Source organism: Eulemur rufifrons, chromosome 1 (assembly GCF_041146395.1).
Source record: "Eulemur rufifrons isolate Redbay chromosome 1, OSU_ERuf_1, whole genome shotgun sequence".
Classification (NCBI taxonomy): domain Eukaryota; kingdom Metazoa; phylum Chordata; class Mammalia; order Primates; family Lemuridae; genus Eulemur; species Eulemur rufifrons.
The window spans coordinates 17,112,895-17,137,910 of record NC_090983.1 but is presented as its reverse complement, the minus strand read 5'-3'; the positions used below and the strand labels follow the sequence as shown (position 1 = coordinate 17,137,910).

Below are 25,016 nucleotides of genomic sequence, written 5' to 3'. Positions count from 1 at the left end.
TCAGCTATCACGTGACCCTCGTCCGCAGCCTCTGCTTTCCTCGGTGTGCGCCCCCTTCCGCCTGACGCGCCCCCGGCGGCGGCCGCGCAGCCCTGGCTCCTCGCGGGCTCGGGCGGCGGCTGCAGCGGGGCTATGGCGAGCGGCGGTGGGGGTGGAAACACCGGCGCGGGTGGGGGCCCTGGGATGGGCCTGAGCCTCGGCCTGGGCCTGGGTCTGGGCCTAAGCATGGGTGAGGCCACCGGCGAGGCGGAGGAGGAGGCGGCCACGGCCGAGGCGGTGGGACGTCTGGCCACGACGCTGTGGCTGCGGCTCCGCGGCTGGGAGGCGGTGCTGGCGGCGGCGCAGCGGCTGCTGGTATGGGAGAAGCCGCTGCACAGCCTGGTCACGGCGGCCGCGCTCAACGGCCTCTTCTGGTAACCGCCGCGGAGGAGGGGGGCGGGGCCGGGCTGAGCGGGGGCGGGAGGGGCCGGGAGTACCATTCCCCATTCTGGATTGTCACTTGGCCTGTGGGAATGACCCATCCCCCAGTTTTTGAAGGCTGATGTCCACCTAGGTTGCCCCATTCCTCCCTCTCTCTGGGTCGTGAGTTAGGCCTAGAGGTGCCATTCCCCCATCGATGGGCGCTTTTCCGCCTTTGGAAATGGGTACAGGAGCTTCTCACCCACTCGCCGCTGAGGTACCTGTCTCTCCTAAGGTTGCTGTCTTCGTCGTCCCTCCGGCCCTTCTTCCTACTCAGCATCTCACTTTTGGCCTATTTTCTGCTGGATCTCTGGCAGCCTCGTTTTTTCCCTGATGTTTCAGGTGAGTGTTTCTTCGTTCATTTAGTAATCACCCTTTAGGTACTTGCTTGGTGCCTGAGCCCCCTGGGTGGGGTTGAATGGTGAAGGTAATGTCTAGCAGGCCACCTGCCTCCCTGGCACACCCCCATCCCTCCTCCCGTTTTAGGAAATTACCTAAAACGAGAATTTCCCCTTTCCCAAAATTAATATTACTGTGAGTGCATTGGTTAAGATTGTGGAGTCTGCACCAGTCTGTTCCATTCCCTGCCCTGCCGCTTACCATGTGTGACCTTGTTAAAGTCGCTCAATCTGTTAGCCTCAGTTTCCTTATACATAAAACAGGGGTGATAGAACTTACTTGATAGGAAGGTGAGGATTACATGACTTAATATGTGTTATGTGCTTGTGGTCGCACTTCACACACGATAGGAACTATATAAATATGAAGTCCTTGTTTTTTGTGTTATCTGCATATTTACTTAATAGCTGTTTTGGAGCAACCAGATGCCAAGCTGTACGTGAATTGCTTGGGATATAAACATGAATAAGATATGGTTTCTATGTTTGAAAAGGGTGAAGTCTAAAGGAGACAAATAACAATAACATGTAATACCTCTTGTGATTGGCATCTGAAGAAAGTGCTCTGGGACTGCAGAGGAGGGACGACTATTTCTGCCTTGGGGAGTGTCTCCTAGGGCCCCTACCACTCAATAATCTGTCCCCCTCCTCTCTCTATAGCATCTTCCCCAGAGGAGCCACACTCTGACAGGTGAGTGCAGGCCACCTCTCCAAGACAGATGCCCAAATCCTGTCTTGCTTGCTGGTGCCGATGGCACCATGGAGCAGGGCAGTGCTGCATTTTCTGCAGGCACAGGGCCCAGCATAGTGAATAGACTAGTAACAAGCCATGGAGTTTTCTTGGTCCTGGGTTCCTAGGACCAAGGTGTTTGTGTGCCCGCTCCTTTTGGAGCAGAGGGTTGGGTCCTCTGGTCTTTGCTTCCCAAGACCAAGACAGCCTTTTTTTGGGAGGTGGGTTGTCTACCTTTTTAGACTGAAGATCTCATTGTCATTCTCAGAGGGATTTGAGTGTCTAGGAAGCTGGTGTCTGAGGCCTCCAGGGGTCATGTCATGTCTCCCCAGTGAGGGTGCGGGGTCAGGAGCCCGGCCGCACCTGCTGAGTGTGCCCGAGTTGTGCAGATACCTGGCTGAGAGCTGGCTCACCTTCCAGATTCACCTGCAGGAGCTGCTCCAGTACAAGAGGCAGAATCCAGCTCAGGTAACTCCCCCCTATATCATACAACAGTTCCCTGCCCCAAGGGGGAATAGAGGTGGGGGATGGGGGAGGTGTGAAGTGAACTCCCTTGTTGGAGACCCTGAAGGAAAAGGCCTAAGGCTACCTTGGTAGCTACTCCCAGGTACAGGAGGCAGGCATGCCTCAAGGAATAAGCTTCTGGTAGCCTCTTTGTCCTGCCAAGGCAGATTGGTGTGACTTATAGGTGTTTGGCAGTGTCTGTTGCAAACTTCTGAATTGGTGGTCTTGAACCTTTTGACTAGATTGGATCACCACATTCCTTGAAAACATAGCCATCCTTCCACTAGCTGAGCAGCAGTTTCTTACTCAGACCCTGTGCTCTTCTCTGCAGTTCTGTGCTCGAGTCTGCTCTGGCTGTGCTGTGCTGGCTGTGCTGGGACACTATGTTCCAGGAATTATGATTTCCTACATTGTCTGTGAGTAGGGTCTAGTCCTGCCCTTCTCAAAGCCCTTTCCTTTCTTCTTCCCCTGGTCTGACCCAGAGGGAGGACCATGCTCCATCTGCCCAGTTACCAATTTGTGGAGGTCTCCAGGGATGTTGTAGTATTGGTGACAGAGGAAGAGTCATCTGAGGAGGAGGGCAGTGGGTGTGAAGGGAAAAGGTTGGCACAGCCTTGGGAAAGGACCTTATCTTCCTTCAGCCCTCCTGTTTAGGGACCAGGTGAATGAGGGCCCTTAGGAAGTTGGCATAGGGAGCTCTGAGGGGACTTTCTAACCCATAGTGCTGAGTATCCTGCTGTGGCCCCTGGTGGTTTATCATGAGCTAATCCAGAGGATGTATACTCGCCTCGAGCCCCTGCTCATGCAGCTGGACTACAGCATGAAGGCGGAAGCTGATGCCCTGCATCACAAACACGACAAGAGGAGTAAGAGGGCTCCCTTAACCCAGGAGGGTGAAAGTAGGGGAGGGCTTTGGCTTATGGCTTGTGAGATGCCTTGGAATTGAGATCTGCAATTTGTTGACCATGTTTGTACCCTACCATTGCCCATGCTTGGTCACTGTCCTACTGCTTTTGCTTCTCTAGAGCGGCAAGGAAAGAACATACCCCCAGGAGGTGATGAACCACTGGCAGAGACAGAGAGTGAGAGCGAGGCAGAGCTGGCTGGCTTCTCCGCAGTGGTGAGGTCCAGGGGAGATGGGGGTGTGAAATAGAAGGCTGGGGGAGAATCTGTCTGCTTCAGAATTGTCACTTCTCAAGGGGGTGGGAGCCTGAGGTTTTGGGGGGAGAGTGTGCCCCTGAAAAATTGGTTCTCTTATCACTTGTGTTCATCCTGGTTCTCCTGCAGGTGGATGTGAAGAAAACAGCACTGGCATTGGCCATTACAGACTCAGAGCTGTCAGATGAAGAGGCTTCTATCTTGGAGAGTGGTGGCTTCTCAGTATCCCGGGCCACAACTCCACAACTGACTGATGTCTCTGAGGGTATGGGGTGCCCCTCGCCCCTCCTCATCTTCCTGTTCCCGGCTGTGGGGTGCTGGTTCTGTTCTCTGGCCCCTGCCAATGTTTCCTTTGGGGAATTGACCCTCTCATTCTGCCCTAAGGTCCTGAAAGACCCTGACACCTAAGGTTTGGCCCAGCATTCAATGTCTTGAGTTCTCGTCCTTGAACTGGTTGGCTGTTGTGGCCAGTTAGAGCAGCAGGCTGATTCCTAACCCTGTGTTCTCTGTACAGATTTGGACCAACAGAGCCTGCCAAGTGAGCCAGAGGAGGCCCTGAGCCGGGAGCTGGGAGAGGGAGAGGAGGCAGAGCTAGTGCCTCCTGAAGATCTACTGGGCCCTGCTCAGACCCTGTCAAGGCAAGCCCTGGACTCGGAGGAAGAGGAAGAAGATGTGGCAGCTAAGGAAACCTTGCTTCGGCTCTCATCCCCCCTTCATTTTGTGAACACGCACTTCAATGGGGCAGGGTCCTCCCCAGATGGAGTGAAGTGCTCCCCTGGAGGATCAGTGGAGACGCTGAGCCCAGAGGCCGTGAGTGGTGACCTCAGTGCTCCACCCAGCACCCTGTCACCCCCACTTTGCCTTGCTGACAGTGACCCAGTCCCCTCCTCCTCCATGTTCTCACCTCTTCCCCAGGACTTACCCCAGCCCTTGCCTGCCCCTGAGGAAGAAGAGGCACTCACCACTGAGGACTTTGAGTTGCTGGATCAGGGGGAGCTGGAGCAGCTGAATGCAGAGCTGGGCTTGGGGCCAGAGACACCCCCAGAGCCCCCTGATGCTCCACCCCTGGGTCCTGACACCTGTTCTCTGATACAGTCAGACCGAGAGGCTCAGGCCATGGCAGAGCCATGAGCCATGGGGGAAGGAGCTGCAGGCATAGTAGGGCTTCCTGGCTGGGGTCTCGCTGTTTCCTCCTTTCCCTGCTACTACAGGGAGGGGCAATGCGTGGGCAAACTGGCTGTCAGACAGTAGCCAGTCCACCCTCTGCCTGCCTGCCTGCTGTCCTAGGCATGGTGCAGTACCTGTGCCTGGGATTGGTTTTAAGTTTGTAAATAATTTTGCATTTGGGTTAGTGGATGTGAACAGGGCTAGGGAAGTTCTTCCCACAGCCTGCTCTTGCCTCCCTGCCTCATCTCTATTCTCATTCCACTATGCCCCAAGGTCTGGTGGTCTAGCCCTTTCTTTTTCCTCCTATCCTCAGGGACCTGTGCTGCTCTGCCCTCGTGTCCCACTTGGTTGTTTAGTTCAGGCACTTTATACTTTTTCTCTCCTGTCCCGTGTTCCTTTGCTTTATTTCCCTGCCATATCCTGTCCTTAGCAGCTCAACCCCCACCCTTTGCCAGCCCCTCCTTCCTAGCGGGCACTGGCTAAGCTTTAGGGAGGTTCCTGGTCCAGGAGGTAAAGAGTAAACCTAGGGTGGTGGGTCAGGCCAGTAGTTACACTCTTAGGTCACGGTAGTCTGTGTAACCTCCACCCTTGCCCAGTTCAGCCCGGCCTTCCACGAGGCAGGAGGAGAGCAGGGACAGCACGTGCACCAGCCCTGGATTGGTGAGCATGTTCTCTGTCTTGTTGAGATGGGGGGTGTCCTTAATGTCCTAGGGAGAAAAGGAAACCCCCTCCTCTGGGCTAATGGATGGTCCAAGTGTGGTAGGACCCCCACAGGGGTTAGGAAGCGGACAGTAACATCTATACAGGTGTCAACTGGAAAAATAAAGTGTTGATTGGCTAGAACTGTTGCCTGCCTGCCTGCCTGCCTGCCTCGCCATGAGCTGCCTCCCACACTGCGCTTTGTCCCCTCCTCACCCTTACCCTCTTCACCCCAATTGTGTTCCCGGCTGTTTATTTACCTTGGTGCAAAACAAGGCCAGAAGCAAGGATTACCCAACAACCCTAACTTTCCCTTAGCCATCTTCCCTGACAGTGTGATATGTTTAGTGAGATTTAGCATGTGTGAATAAAGTGTATGCAGGAGGAAATTGCCTTGTCTTCCCAATCAATAGAAATTTGGGACCATAACAATTGTTTTCTACCATGTTGCCTACAACCTTAACACTGTTTTCTTAAGACACCTAGCTACATATTAATAATTAACTCACTCAGCCCTGATTTATCTATACTGGGGAAGCCAAACAGGCACTAGAAGCCCTGTACCTGTACTAGAACTTATTTTGGGCCAAGGAACACTAAAAATAGTATCTAACACTGAATGCATAAATAGGTGCTTGGCACTGTTCTAAGTGATTTATATGTATTAACATGTTTTTTCCTCACAACTCTGAGATATATCTGAGATACATTGTTACTAACTCCGTTTTACAGACAGGGCTTTCCCGAAGGCCACAAGTCCTGGTAAATGGTATAGTCAGAATCCAAACCCAAGCTGTTAGGCTCCAGCAAACACGTGGAGAAGTAAACCCCTATCCGTTAATAGGGCACAAACGGGAAGATGCTCCAGGAGGTGGGAACTCAGAGAACCAATCTAGTATCTTGACTTCATAGAGTGGACTCTTGCCTGGTCCAAAGGTAGTGAGTTATTTCACTTGATTATTCACAGTCACAGATTGAACTCCTCGTTCTACTACTTTCCCCCCTTCTCACTACTGCTCTTGACGAGTGTAAAAAAAACAAACAACAGTAGACTCTTGGCAATCCTTCCTCTTTGCGGAAGAAAAGCCCAGAACTGAGCAGATGGCCTCCTTTATGAGTTCACGTCCTCAGCCTTCAGCTGGAGCTACCATATGGCAATGCTACCTGTCTTTTTGAGGTAGCATTCTATGCCATGTCTTTCCTAAGTGTGAGAATTTTTCCATTTGTTTCACATTTACCTGAGAGAATATTTGTCAGCTGAGGCCCCGTCCTGTGCCAATGAAGTTGAAGGAACACGAACTTTTTTTTTTTTTTTTTTTTTGTTGAGACAGAGTCTCACTTTGTTGCCCAGGCTAGGGTGAGTGCCGTGGCGTCAGCTTAGCTCACAGCAACCTCAGACTCCTCGGCTTAAGCGATCCTACTGCCTCAGCCTCCCGAGTAGCTGGGACTACAGGCATGCGCCACTATGCCCGGCTAATTTTTTCTATATAGATTTTTAGTTGTTCATATAATGTCTTTCTATTTTTTTTAGTAGAGACGGGGTCTCGCTCTTGCTCAGGCTGGTCTCGAACTCCTGACCTCGAGCGATCCACCCGCCTCGGCCTCCCAGAGTGCTAGGATTACAGGCGTGAGCCACCGCGCCCGGCCGGAACACGAACTTTTAATCACCGAGAGATTTCAGAGGAGAATGGAAAAACTTTTTTTTTAATATTCACAAAGGAATAAAGAAAAATAGTTCTAATCAACAATTTAAGAAAAATAGAATTATCCAATCAAAAAGACAATGGTTGCCATATGCCCTACCTTTGGTACATTTCCCTGTTAAACTCACAGTTCAAGGCTAGAATCAGAAGCCTAAAGCTGGAAGCAAAATACTCCCCTTAGGTATGGAGTTCGTGAAGGTCCATTCTTTGACATTTACACTGGTTTGACAGTTGCTACACAGGTGTCCAGGCCATTTCATGCCCTATGATGAAAGGGACAAGAAGAAAGTTTGCATATTGAGTGAAAGGAAAATAAGCAGAAATGTGAAACCTGCAATTACGCTAAACAAAATTAATCGTAAAAGTACTGGCTGGGGGAAGAAGGGTTGGTTACAGGCCTGTGCTGGGGGAGGGGCTAGTGTACTTTAGTTAACTATGTATTCAAAGAGCTAATAGTGAAATGTGGCTGCTCATAAACTTAATTTTAGGCTGCGTTAATAGAAATGTAGTCTCCAAAACAAGGAAAGCAATACTTCCTAGTGTACTGTACACAAGTTAGAATACTGCCAGAGGATGGCTTGCTATGCTGCAAAGACATAGACAAATTGCAGTGTGTCCAGGAAAGAACTGCTAGAGATGAAGGCTAAAAGCTGTCATACAGCAAATTATCGAAAAGGAATTGGCACTCTAATCAAAGAAGAGAGAGCTGAGTTGGGTCATGTCAGCTGCCTTCAAACTTCAAAGGTTGGTTTGTAGGACTTCAGAAGGCAGAAATTTAATCTTTGAGTTGAGTTTGATAATATTGCTAGATAGGGTTTAGTTTTCTGGTCAAGAGGTATTGCAAAACAGTAGATTTAAATAATCTTCACAAGTACAACCATCAAGAGCACTGATTCTAAGAATAATTCCATCATAGATGGACAATGTATCACCATGTTTTGCTTTTAGTGTCCAACTAAAGTCTGCTTGGACTTCTCTTCCTCCATCTAGGTATTTTGTCAGGTGTCACTGGCTCACTTTTCTTTGGACTGTGCTCACTCATCCTGGGCTATTTCACACATTCACGCACTCATATGCTGACAATTTCTAAATCTTAGTTCCGTTCCTTTCCCAGAACTTCCAAGTAGGCATCTCCACTTGCATGCTCCATGGGTACTGCTATGGTTTGAATATTTGTTCCCCATCCCCCGAAACTCATGTTGAAATTTAATCCCTAAAGTGGCAGTATTGTGAGGTGGGGTCTTTAAGAAGTAATTAGGTCAGGAGAACTCTGCCCTCATGAATGATTAATGGGCTAATGGATTAATGGGTTATCATGGAAATGGGACTGGCGGCTTTATAAGAATACAAAGAGAGACCTGAACTAGCACACTCAGCCCCTTCACCATGTGATGCTCTGCGCCACCTCAGGACTCTTCAAGAGAGTCCCCACCAGCAGGAAGGCCCTCATCAGATGCAGCCCCTCAATCTTGGTCTTCTCAGTCTCCATAACTATAAGAAACTACTTTTCTTTATAAATTACCCAGTTTCGGGTATTCTGTTATAAAGACAGACAACGGACTAAGACAGGTGCCTTCTGCTCCACATATCAAAACCTGAACACATCCTCTTTCCACTCTGCATGCCGTTACATAACCTCCTCCCCCAAACAGAAGGCCTGTTTCTGTATTTTCCATCTTGTTGGCACCACCAATCGCAAAGGCCTACTTCTCCCTCATCCCATACCCAGTTGATCACCAGTTGCTGCCAATTTGGTATCCTAGTGATTTCTTGACTGTCACCACCGTCGCAGCCCTGACTCACACTCTCCCCATCTCTCATCCGGCACACTGCAACAGTTTCCCTGCCCACGTTCTTGTCCCCCACCCAACATGTATGCCCAATGAAGTGGTGAGATTATCTTAAAACACAAATCTGATGACTCTTCTGCTGTTTAATATTAACCAAAGTCTCTCCTCCTACAAGACAGAAATTCAAGCTCCGCATGTGGTTAAGAAGTCAGATCCAACCCTGCCCTGTCTTGCTCTTTGCAGCAAAAGCAAACCCCAGACAGCTTGTTCTTCCTGCTGCTCAGCTGTGCTGCCCTCCCCCAACCGCTGCTCAACAAACACACACCCTATCCCTCCGCTTAACAAAAGCCTCACTTAATTTCCGTAGTGTAGTGGTTATCACATTGACCTCACAAAAGCCTCACTTATCTTTTAAGATGTACTTCAGGCCATACCTCTTCTATGAACCTCTCTAATATTCCAAATATCCCACCCCCCATATCAGTCCTGATCTCCTCGTGCTCCCACAGTATCTTGGGCATACTTCTGTTTCACAGAGAATCTTCATACTCCCTCCAAAAGTATGTGGATATAGAGTATATAGGTATATATGTATATGTATAGCCTCCACTATACTGCTTATTCTTGAGGGCAGGGACTATGTCTTATGAGGCTGAATATCCCCCAAACCTAGCACAGTGCCTGGCACATAGTAGGTGCTCAATAAATGTATGTTGGCCTAAAATGAACTAGTGAACTAGAGTAACCAATGTTAACTTTTGAAGCAGTAAGTATAAATAGAGTTTGGTGATTGGTACATGTTTGATTATGGTAAATATCTTGCCTTTGTTCATTATTGTTTTAGAGTGAATAGTAGCTAAATTAAAACAATCCAGATAGATTTGTGAGTTCTTTTTTTTCTGGACTAGGTTAAAGGCTACGCAAACAATCTATATCGGAGGTTCAAATTTGCTGGTTTTGGAGCTAAAGTTTTTCTGAGTCTAAGGTAAGGTTGCCCAACTAGCTTGATCTTCTGTGATTGCATCAAATTACCATATTATTTGGAAAACAGTTGTGACAAAACTATTTGGACTCTTAACTAAATATTTTGATCAAAAATCCAATTACAGGCCGGGTGCGGTGGCTCACGCCTGTAATCCTAGCACTCTGTGAGGCCGAGGCCAGAGGATTGCTCGAGGTCAGGAGTTTGAGACCAGCCTAAGCAAGAGCAAGACCCTGTCTCTATTAAAAAAAAATAGAAAGAAATTAGCTGGACATCTAAAAATATATAGAGAAAAAATTAGCTGAGCATGGTGGCACATGCCTGTAGTCCCAGCTACTCGAGAGGCTGAGGCAGAAGGATTGCTTGAGCCCAGGAGTTTTAGGTTGTTGTGAGCTACGCTGAGGCCACGGCACTCTTAGCCTGGGCAACAGAGTTGAGACGCTGTCTCAAAAAAAAAAAAAAAAAATCCACCTCTTGAATGGAGAAAAATCGAAGGATATGTGGACATTTTAAAACCACCACATCAAGTTTGCCTGGAAATTATGTTAAAGGATTTGAACTGACAATCTACATATAAAAAAAAAAAAGGTAATTTAGCAACACATGGGAGATGAAAAAATTTAGTAATAACTAAAGAAATACACAAACAAGTAATAATATACATTTGTTAATTTTTTAGTATGTATCAGTCATAGAATTAAGTGCTTTACCTGTGTCATTTAATCTTCACCACTGCACGTTGATGAAGGAACTAATTTTTTCCTCATTTTACAGATGAGTAAATTGAGGCTTAGTGAAGAAAAATGACTTGCCAAAGTCACACAGCTGGTTGTGATTACAGCACTGTTTTTCAGTATTCTGGTATTCCCATATATCTTCATATTTTAAAGTACCAAAATGGAATTTTAGTTGAGGTAAAATCATTCTGTCAGCATTAAAAAAAGAAATCTGAATTCTGGATCATTTATAAATGAGGTACAGCTGCATTAAAATTTTGAACACACAAAGGTTCATTTGTTTAAAAGCATTGTTGCGTTTCACAGACTTCGAGAGGAAGAAAAAATGTCAGTAGACAAAATAAGCTTCTATTGCAAGAATAATTATCCTAGTTCAAAGACTCTTTAAACAAGTAGACGCAGGGACAGGACATATAAAATTAACATGGGTTCTCTGCATCAGAATCTCAATCTATAGTCAGTGAAATTAAAGAATATGCATACAGATCAGTGATGTTCCTTTTGAAGCAAAAACTAGAGCTCACCAGAAATTAAGAAAAAAAAAAAATCACAACTGTATAGAGAAACAAAAAAAATTTGTTCAAAAAGATCTCCTTAAGGATATCAAACAAGAGATGAGATTATTTGAACATGAATGAGTCAAATAACTATATGTGAAGTTAGATCACAACCATCCATCCCCTCACCAACCTCCCGAGTAGTATAACACCAGAAAGCGCTATTTAGTAGCTAGAAAAATTTCCACAAAAAATATATTTGCAACTTAACAGTTTACACCTTTATATATTTTCTTTAAGGGGCCACTATTTTTCAGAAGAGCAAATGATATTATTTTTAATTATTTATGATTGTATTTTAATTTTTATTGGTATTTAGTTTTTTACTTTAAAATAATATTTTATTACTTTAATATGCTAATGTTTATATTAAAATAATAATGTATATTTAACATTCATATTTTAAACCTACATTTATACATTTGGTTTTATATATATAAAGATATATACATATGTTTGTCTTTCAAAGGTATTAAGCAATTTTACTTCTTTTTAAAGCATTTTGCTTTAAAAATAAATTACTGTTTTATATAAAACAAATACTGAAATACCAGTGAAGTCATTATGCTTGGCTCTCTCAATCTCTAGCAGCTAGTTATTTTTGGCACTGGGATTTGAACTTAGAATAGTTCCAGCTTTAAACAGTACTGTTGTTAAAAAACCCTGATTTAGATGAATTACCACCCCACCCCCACCAGGCAGTTGTTTGGGGGGGGGTCCTGTTCATTACATAATGTTTAGCAGCATCCTTGGCTGTTTGTCACCCATTAGATTCCAACAGCACCCTCCACCCTACCTGATCCTCCCAACCCACCCCTGCTTGGCCAGCCCTGTGACAACCAAAGTGTCTCCAGACATTGCCAAATGTCCCCTGGAGGCAAAATTGCCTCCCATGGAGAAACACTGATCTAAATTTTACAGCCCTCTGCATATATGGAAAGAATACCAAACTTGGAAGCAAGAGGTGAATTTGAATCTTCGTTTCACCACCTGCATATAGATGTTTATAGGCATTCATTTGAAAACAATGCAAGCATCACCTAGCTTCCTGGCTGTTCAGCTGCTCATCTCTCCCCATTTCCTCTCTAACTGGAAATTCCAACCATGGGGCAGCACGTATTTGGAATCTTCCATTCTCATTTCTCTCTCCTTTGCATTTGCATCTCGTTGGGAATGTGTTTCTATGCTTTTCACTGGGCCATCTCTGGCTCACTCCAAGACTAAGGTCAGACAAGCAGGCCCCCGGAAAGGCAGAGGTGGCTAGCTCCAAGGCAGGAGAGGTAGAGAATTATCAAAGACTCAAACCACTAGTGCCTTGGATTCAATGTCAAGGAACTACAACAACTTTACTGAGGATGAGGCTAATTCTGGCTGAGGGAAAACAAAAGCAAACAGGAAATTTCTCAGAAAGTAAGATTAAGGAATGGAGTTCACATCTGACATGAGAAAGCAGGTTTGGAGAGACAGGATACAAATAAGGCTTGGGTTCCTTGAAAACAGATTCCCAACAGCTGATACGGGGTTGGCTGGGGAAAGGGTGCAGGCAGCCTCCGTCCTCTTACCAGGCAGTTAAGGGTTTGAGTCAGTGACTACACCCCTCATTTTCACCCAGTGGAAAAGGGGGAGCCATCCAGGACCAGCCACACCCCCTATTCCCCTGCAACCTGCACAAAGGCACAGTCCCTCACAGCCAGTCTCAGCCTGGTCTTACCAGTCTGATGTCCCCGAAGCACTGAAAAGCCCCACGAAGCTTCAACAAAATCATTCAAAATGACAGCACAAGGAGATGAACATACCTAATAACACAGTATTTCTCACCATTCTCTTCCTCCTTTTTCTCCCACTGCCTCATGTAACACACACTGCCCCGAACTCTCCCAACTCCACCTGTTCTGTGCTTCCTCTCCAGGTCAGCTCCTTTCCCTACAAACATCTCCCTCTTCCCTCTCCAAAACCGGTTCTGTATTCTGGCATTTAACTCTCAGTCCTTTCCAACTTAGATCAGTATGGTCCTGGCTTTCTCAGGTTCCCAGATCAACCCATCGCCCCTTTCAGCACAAAAAAGGCTCGGGATCCCCCAGAAACCCAGGCCTCTCCTTGGAAGATGGGGGAGGGTGGAGGGTGGCAATACTTGGATATTCAAGTTTCAAGTCATGCAATATAAAAATCTTCAGATGCCTCTCACGGCAGGACTTCATCTCCCGATAATAGCCCCCTCTTGTGGCTTTCTAGCCTCTACTTTTTCTTTGAATTACTTTCTCTCATCCATTTTCTTTTCTGGGCACTCCTATTTCTAAAATCTTGAAACTCCTGGGCCAATAATTTGGTTTTCTTATCTTCCCCCCCCCCTCCATTTTTCCATTCCTTTATATTTTTTGTTCCACTTCCTAAAATATTTTCTCAACTTCATGTTGCAACCATTCTTTGGAATATATATTTTTGTGATTATATATCTTTTATTTCTAAGAGCTTTTTTTATTTTCCGAATATCCCTTTTTATAGTTTCTTGCTCTTGTGTGTCAGATGAAAAATATGCTCTCTCAAGATAGTGTATTATTATTAATATGGTGTATCTACTATGTGATATCAATTACATTTTTATGTTCCTTGCATTGTGCCTGTTTTCGCCTCCCCCCCCATTTATGTCTTTATTTTGGTCTCTGTCTTTCATGGCAGAGGCTTCCCTCAAACCCTGGTTTGCTCCTTCATATTTGAGCAGAGGCTCTTAAATGCTAAGACTCATTGGTTAGCATCTTCCCTGCAGGGTGACGTGGCAGAGACAACCATTCTCTTGGGAACCCCCAATGCCAATATCTGTGGAACGTTTAGGCTGCCTGTTTCCCCCAGAGAAGCACCTGCAGTCTCTAGCCAGGGGCCGTGAGCCTGGCTGCCAGGCCCCTAGAAGCCAGGTAAGAGGAGTCTGAGGTTCCTCCTCTACCCACTCAGTTGCGTCTGAGGACCTGAAGCCCAGAGTCTTTCTGCCTCTCTCTCTGTCCCTCCTGCCCTTTGCTGGGGTAGAAGACAGGCAATCACTGGCTTCCCAGGCTAGAGGAAGGAACCTGGGATCTAACTGCTCCTTATATAGATTTTAAATTTTAACTCACCCTTCTGTTTCTATCTCCTCCTTCCGCCCCTACCTTCACAGGCACTGGATGCTCCCAGTACCGGGCATTTCTGTGGCCCTGCAGTCCCCACGGGCCTGCTCCCTGTGGTGTGCATTTAGGTTTCAGCTTCCTGGGATCCCCAGTGCTTTAGCCCTCTTCCATTAGTTTTCTAGCTTCCAAATGTTTTTGTCATATCTCCATGTATCGTTTCACTTCTGTTCTTCTTATTGTCTTACTGTTACTTTAGTGGGGTTTGAGAAGGGAGCAAACATGAAATGTGCACATTTAATTTACCACATTTAACAGAAAGTGCCTCTCCCACCTTCCTGGCCTCTGTGTGCTCCGTCTTCTCTGTGCTTCACTTGTGAGGGTCATCCGTAACCTTGGCAATGCTCTCCCCACGCCCCTCCTCTGGCTGGAGTGCCTTTGACTTCTTGTCTGCCTGGAGAACTCTCACTGTACGTCCCCAGCCTCACTCCTGGACATTACTGGCTCCCATTTCTGTGTCCCACAGCCTTCTGTACACCCATTAAAGTTTGGTTTTCAACCTGGGTAGGAGGAGACATGAAATTAGCGGACCATGAAATAATTCAGTAGACCTTAAACATTTATGTTATATTTATATATTGGGAGGAACTGTAAGATGTACTTCTTTGTTTGTTTTTGAGACAAGGTCTTGCTCTGTCACCCAGGCTGGAGTGCAGTGGCAAGATCATAGCTCACTATAACCTTAAACTCCTGGCCTCATGTGATTCTCCTCCTGCCTCAGCCTCCTGAGTAGCTGGCACTACAGGCATGCACCACCATGCCCAGTTAATTTTTAAAAATTTTTGTGGAGATAGTCTCACTGTGTTGCCTAGGCTTGTCTTGAACTCCTGGCCTCAAGCAATCCTCCCACCTTGTCCCCCAAAAGTGCTGGTATTACAGGTGTGAGTCACTGCTCTTGGCCTCTCACTTTGAATTAGTTGTTTATGTGTCTTTACTACTAGACATTGAACAATTTCGGGGTGAGGACCATGAGTTAATCACCTTCCCTATGCCCTATTCACTGTCCCTATGTTCACCTTCCCTATGTCCAGGCTTGTAGGCCTAGAATAAGATCTCACAAGGTTCAGTTAATATTTAGTGGATTGAATTGAATATATATGAAATCACTGTGTAACCTGTAAAGTCATATGAATTTGAACTATTTGTCTAAACTAGGAGTCTAAAATTAGCTCACAGGAGAGCTAGGGCATCTGAGGACAAGTGGCTGAGTATTGTCACAAAGATTGTATATCATATACCTGCAAGAGCAAGGCAGACCTCTGGGAAGGCAGAGCCATGCTAGTCTACTAATCTCCTGGAATCTGAAACCAGTTCCAATTAAAGAGCTTTCCCATCCTGGTTATCTTCCTTAGATATTCAAATACCTTGCACTGATAAAGTGTTTGATTATTGATAACCCATGGAGAGATTTTGGATTTTCCACAAACATTCTGGGGAAAATCACCACTTAAAATTCCCTTTTCAGTTGTTGAGGAGGCTATAGAGATTTTTGGGAGGTGATGTATAATGGAAAGACTGTAGGACTCACGGCAATACAAAACTTTGGGTCCAGATTCTGTCTCCATAAGCCAGTAACCTAATCTCTCTCAAACTCATTTTTCTTATGTGAAAAATGGGGACACCTGATATCGACTTCAAAAGGTTTTCCTGGGGGATTAAATAAGCTAACACATGAGTAAGAGTGGGACATGACACTTAACAAGCATTTGTTTTTTCTTTCCCTTTGTTTATCCACTATTTCTCTAAGAATCAATTGTAGAGGAGGAAAATCACGGAGACAGATGCCATTAAACTAACATTCAGGTAGAATTGGGGCCAAGAATTGGGGCGTTGCTGGCCATCTTCACTTTGATCTTGTCTACTTCAGACCTGTTGAAGCTGAAATAAGAGGTTCCTGGCAATGCCTACACCTGCTAATTTGCAGAGAAGCCAATGTCTGTTGTTCCAATGAGAGGCTATAGCTCAGAATTACCCACAGCTGAAGCACAAAGCCGGTTGGCAGGTCTGAATATGCTTTGTTGGTCTATAATAAAAGAGACTTAAGCAATGCTCAATTGTTAATTGATATCATCAGAAACAGCTTATTCAAGTTGCAAACTGTTACTGGATTTCTCTCAGTGTTCTTTATTCCTTTATTCAGGAAGCAAGGAACCTACATCCAAACTATGTATTGTGGAATGGTGACTGGTATGGGCATCACTCTTTTTACATCTTGGGAAGACAGTACCTACAACTCAGTGAGAAAGAAAACGCCCGGGCAGTTAATCAGCATGGATAGCTTAGTCTGGACTATAACCTATCAGTTGGGAAATGTTTTGTCTGAGAAAAGAGATACTGTGAGAGCTTCACTCTCTCTTGTGGCCACTGGGGTTTCCGAGGTAAGTCTGTTATGACAGTTAAAACATTCTGGCTTATGCTCAAGAGAGAGTTCCAAAGATTTTATATTTTAAGTTCTCCAAGGCATTGGTTATCTGAGCATTCGTAGAGTGGGTGCGGGGAGAGAGGCAGTATTTGTCCTTGTTTAGTCTGCACCATACAAGGTTCCTTAGACTGGAAGCCTATAATTCTAAAGCCACTCATAAATGTAGACAGAGAAAAATATGAATAAATAAACTTCTTGAAACCAAATGATTATAGTGTGACTTGAAAAGAAATACTTAAAATCTGGATAGTTATATGTTGAAACGAAATAAAAGAACTTGTAAGGTCCTGGAACTATTTAAAACAAAAACAAGGAACAAGAATATTAATGCAGTATAATATCACCATATCAGGAGTGTTTCCAGAGCTCTGAGGGGAGGGTCTCCAAGGTTGATAGGGGAGATCAGTGATTATCCACTGCTACCACCATAGCCACTACCATATGTAGACAATAAACCAGCAAAAAGTTCCAACTGAGTGAATCAAATGCCCATTATTATTAAGATAAATTACAATAACAGCCATATTTGAAAAGAAGCTTTGGGTTGCAAAATATAGAAAACTTTGCTAATGAAGAGTTCAGATGTGGTGTCCGTGTAACAGAAGGAAGGGTCTGAAAAAGGGCAATATGTTTTACGAGTTGTTTCTTTAAAACTCTTCAAAAAAATAAAATAAAATAAAACTCTTCACTCTTTTTGAGGAATGAAAACCTGCATTCCTGCCTGGGCCAGTAATCAGAGGGGCAGAGGAATGTTCTTTGTTCTTTGTTTTAAATCATAGGAGATGGTTCAACTGAATTGTCCGGGCAAAGGGCATGAGGTCATCTTCACTCTGACCAGGACCACCAACCATAGTTAAACAGCAATAGCCCAAAGCTGAAAACTCCCTTTAAAAGCTGTGTATTTCTGCCTAAAGAGAGGACGATGGGCCGGGCGCGGTGGCTCACGCCTGTAATCCTAGCACTCTGGGAGGCCAAGCCGGGTGGATGGTTCGAGCTCAGGAGTTCGAGACCAGCCTGAGCAAGAGCCAGACCCTGTCTCTACTAAAAATAGGAAGAAATTATATGGACAGCTAAAAATATATATAGAAAAAATTAGCCAGGCATGGTGGCGCATGCCTGTAGTCCCAGCTACTCGGGAGGCTGAGGCAGGAGGATCGCTTGAGCCCAGGAGTTTGAGGTTGCTGTGAGCTAGGCTGACGCCACGGCACTCTAGCCCAGGCAACAGAGTAAGACTCTGTCTCAAAAAAAAAAAAAAAAGAGAGGACGATGGTTCTTTAGGAGGAGAGTCTGCCATCCTCCTCATTTGCTGCCAAATTAAGAAACTTATCTTTCCTATTCCTCAAACTGCATGTCCTCATTCTTCGTTCAGCCGAGGGGACAAGTACCTAACTTTTGGTAACACCCATGGGTGATTAATTCATCAGAGGCTCCAGATCTTTTCTACCTTTCTTCTCTGCCACCTACAGGATGCTGGCTTATCCCTTCTGCCTGGTTCTATTCATGGTCACAAAATGGCTGCCTGGGTGCTGGATGTCAAAAGTGATGTTCAGAGCAGAAATAAATTGTCATCCAACTAGATAGCGTGCACACCTAAAATTTTTATTTAAATCATAAATGGGCCGGGCGCGGTGGCTCACGCCTGTAATCCTAGCACTCTGGGAGGCCGAGGTGGGCGGATCGTTTGAGCCCAGGAGTTCGAGACCAGCCTGAGCAAGAGCGAGACCCCATCTCTACTAAAAATAGAAAGAAATTATATGGACAGCTAAAAATATATATAGAAAAAATTAGCCGGGCATGGTGGCGCATGCCTGTAGTCCCAGCTACTCGGGAGGCTGAGACAGGAGGATCGCTTGAGCTCAGGAGTTTGAGGTTGCTGTGAGCTAGGCTGATGCCACGGCACTCACTCTAGCCTGGGCAACAGAGTGAGACTCTGTCTCAAAAAAATAAATAAATAAATAAATCATAAATGAGGGATCTGGTAAAGAATATAAAAAGTTCTGTATTGTTTTCTGGAAAGAAATATACACATCAATAAATGCAAAAAAAAAATGACTATGTTAGATGCAAAACTGATTAACATTCTACAAGGCAAAAATACCATAACGCCTCAAGGCCATACACCATAACACCATATTAATGTCTCCTCAAGACCATACACCATAACACCACCTTATCAATTTCTGCAGGGTAACTTTACAGAGCTGTAAACTCTCTGTGCTTTTATCAGTAGTGGGTAGTTAGTCAAATATACTATGAAAACAGTTATATTCCCCAGAGTATCAGATGAAGGTCAAGTAGGCTTATTAGAAAAACTCTAGCATTATATGGGAGAAAAATACAACAATCATCATTTTATCTTTTGTACAATTTGGGATAACTTTTTCTTTCATACACAGATTGTGGGAATAAGGGTAGTTTAATTGGCTTAGAGCTGTTGGGATTTTACAAACGGCAGGTTGAAACCCATTAATGGGATGGTGGGATGAGAAATCAATAGTGTATGGACACCAACATTAAAAAAATCAAATAGAATAGAATATCAGAATGTATTAAACATAGTAAGGTCAAGTATCAGTTTTGAGCCTGTGTGTATTGCATATAAAATGCAGTTTCTAATGTGGGTAATGGCTAAAAAGTTTGAAAAACACTGACTTAGATCATTTAAGACTCATCCGGGAAGCTGCAAAGGGATCAGTGCAAACCATAATTGCTTGGAGCAGAATGATTAAGATCAGGGTACGGAGAAGAAGCTGGGGAATGGCTGCTGGCTAGACCACCAACAGAGTGGGCCTCCATACACTGACAAAATGGTACTTGATCCTATTTTCTCATCCTCAAAACCCAGGGGTGAAGATAAATGCCTTATACCAGGAGTGGGGAACATTTTCGTGCTGGAAGGCTGCATTAATTTAGCTGGAATCAAATAAGGCCACATTCCAGAAACTTCAATTAGATATACTTAAAAATGGACATTATTTTGTAAAACTCTAACTACTATGTACTTAATAATTTCAAAAAAGTACAACTATTTGTTAATTTTAAAGTTAACTAACCTTTTAATGACTTTGTTGTGTCTGCTCTTTGTCAGAAAGCATTTGAATATTTGGTTGCAGCATGGAGGTCCCCAGTTTCAGCTGAGCCTCTAGATGGGTATCAGTCATTGGTGACCTTAAGGGTATCTTGATTTGTGTTAGGTAGGAGAATGTAGATTCACAGTAGTAAGTGATTGAAAAGCAAGAAAGCATTTTTCGGGCATGTTGCTGAAGGTGTGGGCATTCTGCATTTTTTCATATTTCACTTAGAGCTTTCTTAGCATCAAACAATGACTTTAAAAAGTCATCTACTAAGAGCTCGCTCAATCAATTCCATCTGTAGTTCTTTAGGTGCCTTGATTATATTAATTAGGTGAGGCCAAAATGCTAATTTGAGTGTGATGTCATGGTTCTCAAAGTCAGTGAGACTTTCATTGTATTCTCCAATTAATAGGTCTATAACTGCTGCATATTGATTCGCATATATCATCCTGCTCATCAATGATCTTTGCTAACTGGGGAAAGTCATCTGAAATTTCCTTTTGAAGAACAGGTGTTTTGAAAAAAGATAGCTTTTTACAAAATGCTTGGATTTTTTGCCGCATATCATATATAGACTTAGTTTTACCTTGCAAAGAAATATTTAAGTCGTTTTGATTTGACATATCACACAGAAATGCTGCATTCCTACAGAAATCTTTCAAAAATTCACATTCCTGATTCTGTTCTTCATAATTTTTAACTATCTGCTCTCTCAAAGATAAAACTTTGGCTAACACCTGTCCCTGTGATAGCCAATGCACTTTAGAATGATACACAAATCCACACTGAATACCTCATCCTTCAACTGCTAAAGTTGTTAAAAAACAGACCATGCTGTGTTGCATTTGCACAAATATAGTTAACAAAACTTACAACTTGTTGCAATGAATCACTTAAAGTAGTAGCTTTAGCACAGAGATGTTGAAGGCTTTGGGAGGAGACAAAAGACTCAGAAAATGATATGACTTAAACCCATTGGTGTGAGCTACAGGATCAACCTCTTTTTATGGACCTTACTGTGTCCAGAGTATTGCAGATAATCTATTTTCCTGTCCCTTGGTCAGTATGACGGTATGACAGTGTGGTAGGTGGTCATCCCATAGCTTTTATGTTACAGGCCTAATTGTATCGTGAACACTGATTCTCCTGGCCTCAATTCCAAATTCCCAGGAAACAATCTGGCCAAATATAGCAGATGCTCCTGATGCTCTGTGGCCACATATGCTGGTCCCATCTCTGACTTTAGCTACTTCTGTAGTGGACAGCTCCTGTGAGCCCTGATGGCTTCTAGCTCAAAGCCCAGCCTCAGTATTTCTGTCTCAGGGCTTTTCCTAATGCCACCGTAGTTTAATCAACTTACACACAAGTGTGACAGGCACATAGGAGGACAGAGTGCAGGGCTTGGCAGATGACCCAAGTCAAGGCAATTTGGTACAGTCAGAGTTGAGATTAGAGCTCTGCTTGAGGAACAAAGAAAGACAGTTTTAATTTCCACTGGCCTTAGCACTGTGAGGATGGAAAAGCAGACACAGGGGGAAACAAAGCTAAAAGTTGGAGATAAAGGGGAAGATTGAGAGAGAGGGAGAGACTGATTCTTCATTTCCAATTGCAGCCTGGCTTACCTCTCCATTTTGGAGGACACTGCTCAACTCTGAGCTTATTTCACCTGTTTACTTGTCTCATGCCCAGAATTATGGGATGATAAGAGTGCAACCAACTCCACTCACGAGGAGCCAGAGACATGTGAAAAGCAAAACGTGCTGAAGCTGGAAGGTCTCAAACTGGAGCTCCTTAAGATAAAAGGAAGACATCAATCTAATGACTTCCATGCTTCATTCAAGAAATATTTCATAAGCACTGGGAATATTCTAGGCTAGTGCTTTTCAAAGTATGGTACAAAGTATGGTACATCTGTGTCAGAAATTCTTCAGGTGCTTCCTACTGAATCAGAAGCTCCAGGGCCCAGGAATCTGCATTTTTAAACTAGCTCTGTAGGTGATTCCAATTCACACTCAAATCTGAGAAACACTGCTCTAGGCATTGTTAGGCGCTGGGCCCTAACACAGAACAAGTAGACGTGGTGCCTAACGTCCCAGCATCTTCCCAGCTGATTACAATGAGGTGATATGGGTGCTAAACCAGAAGCAGGGAGATCACATAGCAGCAGGTGCGCCTAGCTCAGACCGAGGAGGGCATCAAAGCTGAAATCTGGAGGAAGGATCTGCAGCTGTGGAGAGAAATCTATATGGCAGACAAATATAGGAGTTGCCAGCTCGCAGAGAGTAAGTGCAGCCGTGGCTGTGAAAGAAATGGTGGGGGGCGGGTGTGTAGAGTGAAAAGAACCGAATTGTGAAAGATCCCAAACCACTCCAGCCCTCCATCCCCAAGACATCCGTCCTCGCTTTCACTGACCCTCTCGCTCGTCCCCGAGGCCTCAGAGAGACCCTTCGTAGAGCTATGCCGCGCCCAGAATCGCGGAACCGCACCACGCCACCCACTCGCCTCGGGACAGCCCTTCAGCTCCCCGCCTCCCGCAGCGGGAAAAGGCGGGGCTCGGCTCCGCCCGGACGCCTTCTCCAGCTGCCCGGCGATTGCGCGGGACGCGCCCGCCCTGCGTGATGACGTCAGCGCGCCCGCACGCGCCGAGGGAGGAGTGGGAGCCGTGGGGCGGCAGGCGCTGAGGCTTCGGTAACCCGGGCTGGGCGGGGGAGAGGAAGGGGCGGGGCAGGAAGCCCCTCAGAGTGCTGGGTCGCGGTCGGGACCCAGAGCGGGAGCCGCGGAGACGCTCAGCACTCGCTTCTTCTCTCCGCAGGCCCCGCCCGGTCTGGCGATGGAGTTTCCGGACCTCGGGGCTCACTGTTCGGAGCCGAGCTGTCAGCGCTTGGGTGAGGGGCGGAGCACGCGGGGGGCGGGGCCGAGCGGAAAGGGGCTAGGAACCGCAGGTGGGGCGAGGAGGGGGCTCCGGGGCTGGAAATGCCAGAGAAGGGCGGGGCTCGAAGTTGGGGGCGGTGGCTGAGGGGCGTGACTAAGGATATCCTGGACTAGGGCAGGGACGCAGCGTGTTGCAAACAGGGCTGTTTTCCTTCCCCTGAGTGAGAGACCTGAGTGAAAGGTCCCGGTGGACCTGCAATCTGACAACTCCCTGCAGATTTTCTGCCGCTCAAGTGCGATGCCTGCTCTAGCATCTTCTGCGCAGACCATGTGGCCTACGCCCAGCATCACTGTGGATCTGCTTACCAAAAGGTGAGGGGGCGATCCTGAGAGTAAAGGCGGGCAGATGGAGGATGCATGCAGAAACCCCAAAATCTGTCTGCCTCACATTTCCTGTCCGTTATTGCCTTTCTGAGGCTCAAGTCAGTGCTGGGGAACATTGGTTTTTGTTGGACTGGGAGTGGGCCACAGACTGATCCCACCCCTTAATTATAGGATATCCAGGTACCTGTATGCCCCCTCTGCAATGTGCCTGTGCCTGTTGCCAGAGGGGAGCCCCCTGACCGCGCGGTGGGGGAGCACATTGACAGAGACTGCCGCTCTGATCCAGCTCAGCAAAAACGTAAGGTAAGCATTGCAGGGGTCAGCCGTGAACCAGCTGGGGCTACGGATGCCTGGAAACCTAAACAGCTAATTCCTATGATGGGGCTGGAAAAGGCAGTCGGAGTCTTGGCAGAGACAAATCTTCCCACTTCACCTCAGATCTTCACCAATAAGTGTGAGCGCTCTGGCTGCCGACAGCGGGAAATGATGAAACTGACCTGTGAACGCTGTGGCCGAAACTTCTGCATCAAGCACCGCCACCCACTGGACCATGATTGCTCCGGGGAGGGGCACCCAACCAGCCGGGCAGGGTAACTGCACCAAGTCTTCTACTTGCCTTTGGGATCATCCCATCCTTTTGGAACTGTCTCAGACCCAATAATTACAAGTTGGGAAGCTTCAACCCTATTCCTGCTGGCTAGGGGAGTCTTTTGGCATCCCTTTTCAAGTGTATGTTTTTCCAGACTGTTTGGAGGAACTCCCCAACCCCCAGCCCCCCATTTTCTGGGTAAGGTTTGTTCTTGGAGGCATGCCAAGAGTGTGTCTCCCCTACAGACTTGCTGCCATCTCCAGAGCACAAGGTCTGGTTTCTACAAGCACCGTCCCCAGCCCAAGTCGGACCTTGCCTTCCTGTACCTCTCCCAGCAGGTACGCCTGCTTGTTTGTCCTCTCCTCCCTTTTTTCCCTTCAGATCTCTGACCTCAACCTCTTAAATGTCTGCCATAGAGCCACAACCCAATCTCCACCCCGGACAGCCCCTCCAGTGATTGCTTTGCAGAATGGCCTGGTGAGTTGGGCAGAGGTTGGATGGACAGAAGCAAACACAGAGAGAGTAAAGTCCAAGGAAACTGGTCTTCTTTTTCCCTTTGCAGAGTGAGGATGAGGCTCTGCAACGAGCTCTGGAAATGTCCCTGGCAGAGACCAAACCCCAGGTTCCAAGGTACCTACTATCTGGTGAAAGAGAGAGGGTAGGCTGTGGGCAAGGGCTCAGTTTGGAGGGAGGGAGGGAGGTGGGACCACTCTGACCCAATGCAAAATAATCATTGGCAACTTGGGCTCAAAATTAAGATGAACTGTATGACCTTTGACAAGTTCTTTAATGCATAGGGCCTTCATTTCCTTTATAAAATGGGGACAATACTAATACCCACCTTGCAGGGTTGCTATGAAGGTTGAGATAATGCCCAGAAGTGCCCAGCACCGTGATGCCTAACACACACTGACCAGATGGTCAGTTTAGATATTACTGTCATCCAACTTAAGCTGTTCCCCCCTCCCAGTTCTCAGGAGGAAGAAGACCTAGCTTTAGCACAAGCTCTGTCAGCCAGTGAGGCAGAATACCAACGGCAGCAGGTATGAGGATGGGGTAAAGATGGGGTCCTGTGCTGAGAGGCAGTAAGAAGTTGGGGGTGGGGGTTCCTTAAGTGGTGGAGAGCTTTGGAATGGTGGGTATCCTTTTGTTGTCAGTATGACTCCAGCCCACGCTGAGCTGAGCTCTGAAATGAGGGCCATCCCCTCATTTCCTTGACGTCGTACCCTGTCTTCCCCTCCTTCCCCTCTCCTTGCTCCAGGCCCAGAGCCGCAGCTTGAAGCCGTCCAACTGCAGCCTGTGCTAGGGCCCTGGGCTGGGGAGGGAGGCTCAGCTGAGGAGGACTGTGGCCCTCACACCTCTAGGGTACACAGGGAGAGGAGGCCCAGAGCAGCAGAGACAAGCAGGAGTAATGCGGAGGTGGCCTCCAGGGAGCCTGTGGAAGGCCCTGCTAGTGTTCCAGCTGCATGGGAGAGCGGCTAGCACCTGTTCCCTGGTAGGGCCCTCCGTGGATATGGCCAGGTCCCATCCTCAAACCCCTTCATCATGTCATCCCCCTAATACTGGGGCTGCCCCCACATGTAGGGGGCAGGGAGGGGCCTGGAAAAAATAAAGGATCTTGGCAGTCAATAAGACATGAA

General features: G+C 46.3%; 2 protein-coding genes across 4 annotated transcripts; both read left to right on the top strand.

Annotated features, from left to right (window-relative positions):
• The first annotated feature begins 64 nt into the window (after nucleotides 1-64).
• On the top strand, nucleotides 65-5,259 carry RETREG2 (reticulophagy regulator family member 2). 2 transcript variants are annotated; one of them, XM_069478207.1, is made up of 10 exons: nucleotides 65-413; nucleotides 695-801; nucleotides 1,518-1,548; nucleotides 1,920-2,055; nucleotides 2,423-2,507; nucleotides 2,814-2,957; nucleotides 3,117-3,211; nucleotides 3,379-3,514; nucleotides 3,764-4,059; nucleotides 4,165-5,259. In XM_069478207.1, the coding sequence occupies exons 1-10, from the start codon at nucleotides 133-135 to the stop codon at nucleotides 4,378-4,380; spliced, it is 1,527 nt and encodes a 508-aa protein (XP_069334308.1). In that variant the 5' UTR covers nucleotides 65-132; the 3' UTR covers nucleotides 4,381-5,259. The 2 variants fall into 2 exon arrangements, with proteins under 2 accessions (XP_069334308.1, XP_069334226.1); XM_069478125.1 differs by having other exon boundaries at nucleotides 3,764-5,259.
• Nucleotides 5,260-22,155: 16,896 nt separating this feature from the next.
• Nucleotides 22,156-25,011, top strand: ZFAND2B (zinc finger AN1-type containing 2B). Of its 2 annotated transcripts, none has more exons than XM_069477726.1 (10): nucleotides 22,156-22,220; nucleotides 22,345-22,417; nucleotides 22,681-22,775; nucleotides 22,959-23,090; nucleotides 23,226-23,377; nucleotides 23,622-23,714; nucleotides 23,793-23,853; nucleotides 23,939-24,006; nucleotides 24,347-24,419; nucleotides 24,638-25,011. In XM_069477726.1, exons 2-10 carry the CDS (start codon nucleotides 22,363-22,365, stop codon nucleotides 24,680-24,682), a joined length of 774 nt encoding a protein of 257 aa, XP_069333827.1. In that variant the 5' UTR covers nucleotides 22,156-22,220; nucleotides 22,345-22,362; the 3' UTR covers nucleotides 24,683-25,011. The 2 variants fall into 2 exon arrangements, with proteins under 2 accessions (XP_069333827.1, XP_069333749.1); XM_069477648.1 differs by having other exon boundaries at nucleotides 22,167-22,220; nucleotides 24,741-25,000.
• The last annotated feature ends 5 nt before the right edge of the window (nucleotides 25,012-25,016 follow it).

Bases quoted from the DNA above. Each gene is read 5' to 3' on its own strand.
- ZFAND2B (XM_069477648.1), top strand. From the start codon at position 22,363: ATGGAGTTTCCGGACCTCGGGGCTCACTGTTCGGAGCCGAGCTGTCAG. The intron at 23,854-23,938 runs GTGAGTTGGGCA...TTCCCTTTGCAG, and splicing joins TTGCTTTGCAGAATGGCCTG to AGTGAGGATGAGGCTCTGCA. The intron at 24,420-24,740 runs GTATGAGGATGG...TCACACCTCTAG, and splicing joins CAGAATACCAACGGCAGCAG to GGTACACAGGGAGAGGAGGC.
- RETREG2 (XM_069478125.1), top strand. From the start codon at position 133: ATGGCGAGCGGCGGTGGGGGTGGAAACACCGGCGCGGGTGGGGGCCCT. The intron at 802-1,517 runs GTGAGTGTTTCT...CTCTCTCTATAG, and splicing joins TTTTTTCCCTGATGTTTCAG to CATCTTCCCCAGAGGAGCCA. The intron at 2,508-2,813 runs GTGAGTAGGGTC...TCTAACCCATAG, and splicing joins TATGATTTCCTACATTGTCT to TGCTGAGTATCCTGCTGTGG.